At 24.2% G+C, this 9539-nt stretch overlaps 2 protein-coding genes across 3 annotated transcripts; one reads left to right on the top strand and one right to left on the bottom strand.

Annotated features, from left to right (window-relative positions):
• The first annotated feature begins 1232 nt into the window (after nt 1–1232).
• LOC135120810 (uncharacterized) lies at nt 1233–3596 on the top strand. The gene is made up of 6 exons (XM_064045128.1): nt 1233–1462; nt 1514–1612; nt 1757–1816; nt 1901–2046; nt 2128–2293; nt 3466–3596. Exons 1-6 carry the CDS (start codon nt 1276–1278, stop codon nt 3594–3596), a joined length of 789 nt encoding a protein of 262 aa, XP_063901198.1. The 5' UTR covers nt 1233–1275.
• Nucleotides 3483–9417, bottom strand: LOC135120809 (exocyst complex component 4-like). Of its 2 annotated transcripts, none has more exons than XM_064045126.1 (16): nt 9247–9417; nt 9144–9194; nt 8972–9091; nt 8782–8841; nt 8488–8725; nt 8314–8375; nt 8125–8263; nt 7910–8073; nt 7815–7850; nt 7646–7756; nt 7507–7589; nt 7333–7447; nt 7228–7281; nt 7086–7150; nt 3867–4071; nt 3483–3802 (listed from the first exon to the last, which is right to left on the bottom strand). In XM_064045126.1, exons 2-16 carry the CDS (start codon nt 9159–9161, stop codon nt 3659–3661), a joined length of 1614 nt encoding a protein of 537 aa, XP_063901196.1. In that variant the 5' UTR covers nt 9162–9194; nt 9247–9417; the 3' UTR covers nt 3483–3658. The 2 variants fall into 2 exon arrangements, with proteins under 2 accessions (XP_063901196.1, XP_063901197.1); XM_064045127.1 differs by having other exon boundaries at nt 9253–9417.
• Between the last annotated feature and the right edge of the window lie 122 nt (nt 9418–9539).

Here is a 9539-nt window from a genome sequence, read left to right as displayed (position 1 = left end):
ATATTAAAAAAAACCACAACTTGGCCACTTGAATAAATTGCGTTAAAATCTTGCATAATATTAAGAAATTTAAAGATATCATTATATATATAAGCAACCCTTAAAAAAGAACGTAAAGTGCAATTAAGCTTATAAAAGTTATTAAAAAGAACGCGTTATAGTTATAAGCTTGTAATTATGCTTAAATAACTGAGAAACAATATTAACCACAACAAACTGTATAATTGGCTCTAGAATTTAGTTAATATCTGTTACCAATTTAAAGACATTTGAGAGGAATATTAAAAGAAGCAACCTAGTATTATAATTAGTGTTTAGTGGGGGGCCGATGATTATTTACACCATTAATTATTAGTATAAAAAGAAAAAGATATGTAGTAAAATTGGGGCTCAGGGTGTAATAATATTACATTTGAGTTCTATTATAACTTATAGCAACTGCAGTTCATGTTGGAATTATTTCAATTATATATTATTAATTTAAACGTTTTAGTTAAACTCAAAGGTTGTATATTAAAAAAAATAGTTATTACAACTAGTACACTTTTATGAACTTAGCAGTTATAGAAAGAATATAAGGTAGTAGTGAATTTAAAAAATTAGCTAAAAGATAAAATTATAAAACACTATATAGTTGTAGACTCAAACATCTGCATCGCTAATGAAGGCAACTTTGGTGCACACGCGTGTAAGCGGTTTCGGAAGAGCTTGCAAAAATCACCAAAGACAAACGACCAAAATTGAGGCCTTTTATTATTGTTTAAAAGACATTATCAGTAAAATTGCTTTTGTTTCACCCTCGTTGTTGCTATTCAATAAGCGTTGCCTTCTTTATAAGAGTGGGTGTATATGTAAAAAATCTACTTGCGCAGAGCATGTAACGGGAGTTGGAGTTTGCCAAAAAAGGGTTAAAGGAAACAGTATAATCTGAAATTGTATGGCATTAGCAAAGTTTGGTCCGATATTTTCACCTAAAACAATATTTTTAGTAGTTTAACACATATCTCTTATATGATAATCTTAAGTTGTTATAAATTGTGAACAAAATTGGGTGAAAAATGGTGTTTTAAAAAAAGAGACACATTATTTACCTCAATAAATGCTCTTAATGGTTTACAAAGAGCATTGGCTATGGCGGTGTCCTTTTTGCTGCATCCGCTTTCTCGATTATTTAACTTTTTCCCCCAGTCTTTGTTAAAAAACAGCAGATGTTTTATTTATTGTTATAAATTTGCTATAAATATACTAAATTTCAGTGAATAAACATATTTTAAAATGCTTTTGGAAGAGCAGGCTAATCTCACAGCACTTGCAAACTTTGAGTGCTCGGATAGAAGGGCTAGTGTAAAAGAATACTCTCGCTCTGTTTTTCAAAGAGCAATTGCAAAGATATGCAAACATTCTGGGTTTATTCGAATTCAAGCGGCTGCTCTTATATTACTAACAGATATTTTGGAAGCTTGTATTACTTATTCCGTAAAAAAAAATACTTTTCTTTCTGGGATTATTTTAGTTTTGGAAAAAGTTGGAAAGCTCTCCTCAGAGAATGCTTTATTGGTAGGCAGATCTCAGTGCAATGCTCTGGATATAAATCTTGCCTTAGAAAGCTTGGGTTACTATATTATTATTTTATTAAATAATTATATATAAGCGATATTGTTCCCCATCGTTTTGCTATAAGAAATGCTTTATTTTTTGAATTTAGTAACTTCAGATAAGTCGGATATTTCGTTATTTCTTAGCTTTTTTTGTTTAGGATTTAAAAAGGATGACTGGGAAAAACTGTTTGATGAGACCATTTCTGAGTTTGATACAAGTTTTAATTATTTATAAGAAATAAGAGAAATTTTAATTCCCATAATTTTGTTGTTATTCCTGTGTTCTATTATAATTTTTCTAGATGCTATTACATTTCCTTTGACTGTTAAGAAAGAGGAATCTCATCTGCTAATAAGAAAAATAATTTCTCATTCTCAACCTCCTCCATCCTGTAAAGACCTTTTTTTACCACCTTTTCCTCCTGACCACTCTTATAAAAATTCTCCGGTTCGAAATTTTTTTAAATTTTTTTTATTGCTGCAATTTAAAATAAAATTTATTAAATTTAATGTATTTTTTTTCAAGCAGGTCTACAACCCTATTGTAATTGGAGGAAAAAGCACAAGAATAAGAAAAGCTGAACAAATACAACAAATTCAGCAGAGTTTCGCGAAATTTTTGATCAATTCACGACACTCATCTTCACTTCCTTTACGTGTTACTATTAAAGAAATGGATTTGCAACTCGATTACGGTTTTTTATATAAATTTATTTTAATTTAATGTTTTATTTCTAATTAATTTTTTTTAATTTTTAATATATGAATTCTGTTATAAATATTTTATTAAATTTTACTGGAAATTTTTTTATAATTTTATATTTATACAATTATTATATTTATTTAACTTCTAAATTAATTTAATTTGTATATAATTATTTTATTTTTTTTACTTTTTCAATTAATTTTTTTTCCTTCAAATATTATTTTTTATAGTTTTTTTAATAATATTATAGTTTTCTACTTATATATTAGTAAACATTTATTTGAATTTTTGTAAAAAATTTTATTTCTGTTTTAAATATTTTACTTTTTTAAATTTTAAGTATAAATTTATTATTTCGAAATTATATATTAATAAAATTTTTGTATTGTTAAATTTTTTTAGTCTTATAAAATATATATTTATTGATTTTTATAATTTTTTTAATTATATTATTTCTAAATTAATATCTATGTATTTCTATATTAATTATTAATTTAATAAGTTTATGGCAAAATAACTTTTTTTAAAATCTTTTTATCATTTATAACTAAAAATGTTTTTAAAAAGTTGTTTTTAATTCGAATTTTAGTTAATTTAATAAATAAATCTATAAAAAATTATAATTTTTTTAAATAATTTTTATTTTAATTATTTTATCTTTTTATAATTCTTTTCATAGAAAATTAATATAAATATTGATTATTTGGAATTTTTTGTAAACAAATTTTTTTTTATATATTTTTTCAATCTTTTTATACTTTTTTATAGTTAAAAAGAATTTTTAATAGCTTTTAACTTAATAATTTTATAAATTTTATATTAGCGCTTTTATTTTTATACATAACATTTAAATTTATAACTTTTTTTTCTTTGGTGTGGTAAGTGATTTTGGATATTTTAACTTACTTTACTAAATTTATATATGGTTTAATCTTTTCACACAAAATTATTTTGATTATTTTTGAAACTTTTCATATTTTTTTTGCATAAAGTGATTTTAAATAACATTATAATTATTAATTTAATAAATATTATTTATATGATTTTATATTTTAGTTAATTTTTCTAACCTTTTTATTTTTTTTTATGGAAAGTGATAATAAATAATTAATTTAATAAATTTTTTTATTTGGATTAAATAATTTTTCTATAAAACTGAAGCGGTACTTCCAATTAAGGAGTCGTACGTAGCTTCTCTAGCGTCTCACCACGCAATGGACGCGACCGAGCTTAATTTAGAAGAACTTAAGCAATCACATGTATTTATGAATGACGAATCTAAAAAAAACTGATAGTCTACTCCTTTTTATGGGCTTATTTGTTTATTTCGCTGAAAATTAGAATATAATTGAGATCAATCTGCATTTAATCGGGCCAGTTCTTTAGCAATTATGTCGGAGCCGATATGGTAGCTTCTCTCGATTAATTTCAGAATTTGGACGATCTGATCAGCATTAAATAAACTGTTTTTTCCTTTGATTCGTTCATCTACAATTCCCTGTGATTTTATAGGTGGAATCTTACCATATAAAAAAGCAATTTAAAAAATCAATATTTTTTACCTGAACGGGCCGATTTAAAAGCTCATAGTAAGTTAAACTTTGAGTTAATTCGGTGCCGTTAATGCCAAGATTGATCAGATTTTGTTTCAGAGCGTAAATATTGCGGCACATCAGCACCACGCCGCGGGGATTTATAGAAGAAATTAGATTTACTTTGTGGATCAGAAGATCGTTGGTGAGCAACTCCAACTCCGTAAATAAAAATCTAACAAATTAGTAAACAATATTATTTTATAAAATATATAAATAAATAAGTATTATAAAATTAAAAAAAGTATTTAAATAAAGTGAGTGAAAAAAAATATTTTATATAATTAATAAATAAATTAGTTGAATAAATTAAAAACAAAAAAGTATTCAATTATAATGATAAAAGAAAATATTTTTATGAATTTATAGAGTAATTTTAGTAAATGTAAGATTAGAATAGTACCTAAATAAATTTAGTGAAAAAATATTAAATCTATAAATAACGAAATTAAAACCTAATTAGTATTTACTTTTTTCGGTGTTTTATATACTTTATAATTAAATAATTTTATTAAAAAAATCAGAAAAGTATATTATAAATTATATCAATGAAATTATTTTATAGATTCTATAAATAATTTTAATATTAAAATCAGAAAGGTGATTAATTTTAATTTAGTTAACGAAGTTTTTATAATACAAATTATAATTAATTTTCTTAAATACCAACAAAAAATTTGTTTTTATATATGATAAAATTTATTAATTAACTACGATTCAAACTGCGTAGATAAAAAATAAATATTTTTTATTTCTAAAACAAAATTATTTTTATTAAAATTTATAAAAATTTAAATTAGATTTGAAATAAAAAAATTCTTATATATTATCTTTAATTTATTCAAATTATAAATTAATTTTTATACATAATTACAACTATATAAACTAATTGCAAATTCATAATCTTAAATAAAAATTATAAATAAATTTAATTAATTGCTTTAAGCTTAATAAAATTAAAACCAATTTTCATAGAATTTAATAATTATGAACATTAAAATAAAACAGGAAAATTAAAAATTTACTAAATTGTATTAAATAAAATTAAATCAATTATAAAACAAAAAAACTAAAAAATTTTAATATAAATTATACAAAGTTTTATACTAAATTAGCTTTAATTAGAAAAATTTTAATATAATTTTTTTAACAGAATTTATATAGGTAAAAATAAAATTAATTAAAAATTAATAATAATAAAAAAAAAGTAAACTCGAGTTATAGAAGAATAGTGTTTGTATTAATTTATAGTGTTTAAGTTGAATCAAATTTAATAATAAAAATTTAAGAGTTATGAATGCTTTGTTAAGCTCGGGGTTGCATTTTCGAAAAAAAATAATTATTTTTTATTAGATGAAGGAATTTATTCTCATTTTTATTTTTTTTAAAACTTGTTTTATTTTAATTTAAATGGCCCAAATATAATAAAATTATTTTTACGTAACTTTTTTTTACATTCCTTATAGAATATTTTTATTGGATAATTATTATAAATGACTTAAAAAATTTAATAATTATTTCCTGTATAAAACTAACAAAATCATATAAAATAATAATTAATTTTTTAATGAAAAAATAAATTCAAACTACAATATAATTATATTGCTTTATAAACTTTTTATAAGTTGGGGGTGTTAAAAACTGTTCACTTATAGGCTTCAAATATTAATTTTTGTTTTTTTTAAAATCATTGTACATAAGAAATTTACAATAAAATTATTGTATTGTATTTTTAATTTTCAAATAGGAGGTTATAAGTTAAAAAAAAAACATTATTTCTAATAGTAAATAATTGAAAAAAAATCAATCTTTATATAAATTTCATTTTTTAAATAAACTTGAACAAATAAATCTTGTTTACTAATTAGCTAAAATTAACGATTAAAATTTTTAATGTTATTCTAAAAACAATTCAATTAAAAAAATAACATTATTATTTTTTAATTTTATTTCTACTAACTTTTATGTAGAAAATATCTAATTTTACTAATCTATTAATTTTAATTTATAAATTTGTTATTTTTACACTTAATTTTTATAAATAGTTTTTCTAAATTTTTTTAGGTATAATAAGTTTTACTAATTAATATTGTTAGATAAATAATACTAATATTAGAGTCTTCATATTAAATTTTAAAGTTTCTTTTACCAATGTTTAAGTATAAATTAGTTTAACTACTAATAAAGCTGAAAAGACCAATTTTAATAACTATTCTTACATTATTTTATTTCTACTATAAAATAAATTATATAAAGGAAATTTACCAAAAAATTTCTATAATTTATATTTTTTATTACTTTTGGGTTATGTACACACGAAGGCTAAGTGTTATAAGGAATAACGCGGGCCTGGTGTTCTTTTTTATTTTATTATTGTTGGATGTGACGCTTTCCAGGAATCTTTAATATTATCAAATATTTCATTACTGTGTTTTCCAGTCTTTAATAATAGTATATTAGGTATTATCTCTATGTCTATAATAAACTTTAAACTATAGTACATAACTTATAGTTTACCCTATATATTCGTTCGCGAGCTTGAGACAAAAAACAAACTTTACTGATTGTATTAGTATATTTCTTAAGTAAATTTTTTTTTAATAATTTTAATAAATAAAAATTATGAGATTTTGTAAATAAAGGTATATAAAATAAATATTCTTAATAATAATACTAAATAAGTTATAGTAATTTATAAATAAAGAAAAAGGAAATAAGATAGTAATATATTTAATAATAACAAATAAAAATATAATATTTTATAAATCTATAAATAGCCGATATGAATAAATTTTTATATCTTAATTAGGATTATTTAATTTTTCTTAGTGCAGTTATTAAGTAAACTTGATATTTTTAATTAGCAATTATTCTAGAATTAAATTCTATAGTTCCTTAAAATATAAGTGCCATTAATCAAGTCTAATATTATAAAACTTTGAATTTGTCTACATAAATTTTAATAAACTTAGTTTTTGTAAAAAAATAGCAAAAATAATTTTTAATCATATATTTCAGTAATGTTTCAGCTGACTTTTCAAAACGTTTCTAAATTTATAAAATAAAAAGCCACAAAACTAATTCCTAGTAGAAAAGTTATAAATAATAATGACCATTAAAAATTATCGGTTCCAAAATAAACACATTTTTTAATTTTAGTACTTCAAGTTGTTTTTTTTATTTGCCAACCTTTTGTAAACAGCTGTTAAACGACTGCTGCACATTTCCTCAGTTGAGCACAGCACTTCGTTCCACTAATTAAAAGAAAATTATAAAAAATTGTAATTAACTAAATAAATAATCTTTTTTCTTTTTAGTAGTTTTGTTATACTTTTGAAATATTTGCTTCGGGTTGGATCGGATCTTCTTCGAGATTATAATTTCCCTTTTAATGTTTTTAAAATGATTAAAAAAAATTTTTCAAAAATAAAATAACCTTTTTTAAAGCTGTTAAAAGGTAAAAGTAACATTGACTTCTTATTTCTAACTTCAATAAAAGTAAACAATTCCTTGAAAGATCTTTAAGTTGCGAAAGTAAATCAAAAATCTTCCTAAAATTATTATATTGAAATTAATTTCATTTAAGTTTATTTTATTAATAATAAGATACTTTGTATATTTTTGGGTAAGCAAAGCAGTAGAGGGAAGAAATCGCTCGAGATGATCTTTGTGGTTTTTGTTAAAAAACCACTCCTAGCGTAAATTATTTCTTTCTAAATCAAATTTTCCGAGAAAAATCTAAAAAGTACAAGACTATAAGCCAAACAAGCGAGCGTTCCCAGATTTTTAAGGCTTGGAATGATCCTAACGTTACTTAATTCGTGATCTACTGGAAAAATCCTCTCCTCGATGGCTCTTTGCTGGCGTTCGAGTTTCTTATAGTAATTTATATTATATATCTACACGTAATAGTAAAACTTTTTGATGCAGCTGTTTTGTTTCCTTGTCGATCTCCTAAATAAAAAAAATGGAATCGGCCCAAATTATATTAATTCGGCAGACATACGAAAAACCTGTTTCTGCTCAGAATTTACAGAAGTCTGAAGTTTTTTACCAAGCGGATTTTGCTGCAGGGCTTTGTAAGACGGATATTGCTGTAAAAGCTGCACAAGTTCAGAGTCACTAAGCCACACAAAAGATGTGAAGTGCCTCCCTGCGGTTTTTCCTGCGCTGATTGCTTGTAATAAAGAATTATGAATTAAATTTCTTTTCCGGATGAGCTTTTTACATTCAAAGCGCTCGTTGCATAGCATAAGAAACTGGGATAGCAAGTTTACGATAATCAAGCAAAGCGCATCCGTGTGGCCCGGGAGGGAGAGGCACAGGCCGAGCAATCGTTGTAGCAGGCTCTCTGCTCCCAGAACATTCTGAAGAATTGCCTGTGATGTTTTTTTTTAAAAACACAAAAGTCGCCAACTTTAGCAAGAGCCGGCTCGTCGGGCTTACTCCCTTCTTCGGCGGGTTTAAATGCTTCGTAATCTTTATATTAAATTAAATAATGACTTTTTAAAACCTAAAATTTTAAATTTAAAAAATATATTTTGCTATTTTTCTTTAAAATTAATTAAAATAATTAAATTGTTTACTGCACCGTCGCGGATACGCTCCAGCGCTCTAATTGCATCTTCTTTGACAAGAGTAAAGAACGTGTTAGTGCCGTAGTCGTTTAGGAAGGCGCCGAGCAATGTGTTAAGTAGAACGTCCGTGCTTGAGGCCCGAAAGAATTGGCTCTCTATCTGCACGAGAAAGGCGTGGACGGAGCGGTAGCAAAGCGGGAAGTTGCCGGGATGCACAGCACATATAAGTTGTTTCTCTACAGGAGCAGCAGCCTGATTTAGTTTTATTTTAAGTAGATCAAAAGTTGGAGGGGGTAGTCCAAGGAGACCTCCGCACTCGACCAATCTCCGTGGGAAAATGAGGAGTATGCAAATCGAAACAGAGGAGCCTTTAAGAAATGCGCGATGAATTTAATTTATTTAAAAATTATTTGTGTTATTGAGATAGAATATACACACTTGAGTCAAAAAGAACTAATAAAAAATTTTCTTATTGAAAGTATTATGATAAAAAGATACTTTAAAAATTTTTTCATGGTTGTTAAATAATTCTACGGGATCAACAATCGCACTGCTGTTTTTTACAGGACCCGAGCAAGAATCGTCAGCACCAAAGTAAATGCTCAGCACTCTCATGAGCTAAAGATACTCTTCTTTATTTTAAATTTTAATAAACTCTAATCTCCAGCACCTCTTTTTGGATGGACATCCAAACATTCTTAATTGAGAAAATTTCAGTTCCCTTTTTATTATTTAAATTTATTTTAGTTATAATTTCTGTGTTTTTTTTTTACTTTTACGTCGGCTTGGAACTGTACGGATTTTATAAATTTCTTTATAAGCACGTGTCTTTGTAATATTTTGGTGTGGAGAGAAAATAAGTAATGGAGAAAAGTAAGAAAAGGAAGATCGTTATTGAACGAATCCTTTTCCCTCTTATTTAAAATATGCGGGGAAATGGAAGTCCGCGGAAGATCATTCTGACTATAAAATTTAATATTTGTATTAGTTATTAAAAAAAATACGCAATAATAATAATTTTTTACTAAAATATTTTTGTTACTAATACATTACTAAATAAATATAA

Source organism: Zophobas morio, unplaced genomic scaffold (genome assembly GCF_036711695.1).
Source record: "Zophobas morio isolate AGI-343-1 ecotype UQ-CSIRO unplaced genomic scaffold, CSIRO_AGI_Zmor_V1 ptg000422l, whole genome shotgun sequence".
In the NCBI taxonomy this organism is placed as follows: domain Eukaryota; kingdom Metazoa; phylum Arthropoda; class Insecta; order Coleoptera; family Tenebrionidae; genus Zophobas; species Zophobas morio.
Note: the sequence above shows the minus strand (reverse complement) of the source record. Positions and strands in the feature narration are given on the sequence as shown.

What these genes read in the sequence shown, in the direction of transcription:
- LOC135120810 (XM_064045128.1), top strand. Translation starts at nt 1,276, where the DNA reads ATGCTTTTGGAAGAGCAGGCTAATCTCACAGCACTTGCAAACTTTGAG. An exon ending in AACAGATATTTTGGAAGCTT is followed by an intron (nt 1,463 to 1,513) that starts GTATTACTTATT and finishes GGATTATTTTAG; the next exon opens with TTTTGGAAAAAGTTGGAAAG. An exon ending in CATTTCTGAGTTTGATACAA is followed by an intron (nt 1,817 to 1,900) that starts GTTTTAATTATT and finishes TAATTTTTCTAG; the next exon opens with ATGCTATTACATTTCCTTTG.
- LOC135120809 (XM_064045126.1), bottom strand. An exon ending in CAAAACAGCTGCATCAAAAA is followed by an intron (nt 7,757 to 7,814) that starts GTTTTACTATTA and finishes CTCGAACGCCAG; the next exon opens with CAAAGAGCCATCGAGGAGAG. An exon ending in CCGAAGCAAATATTTCAAAA is followed by an intron (nt 7,151 to 7,227) that starts GTATAACAAAAC and finishes TCTTTTAATTAG; the next exon opens with TGGAACGAAGTGCTGTGCTC.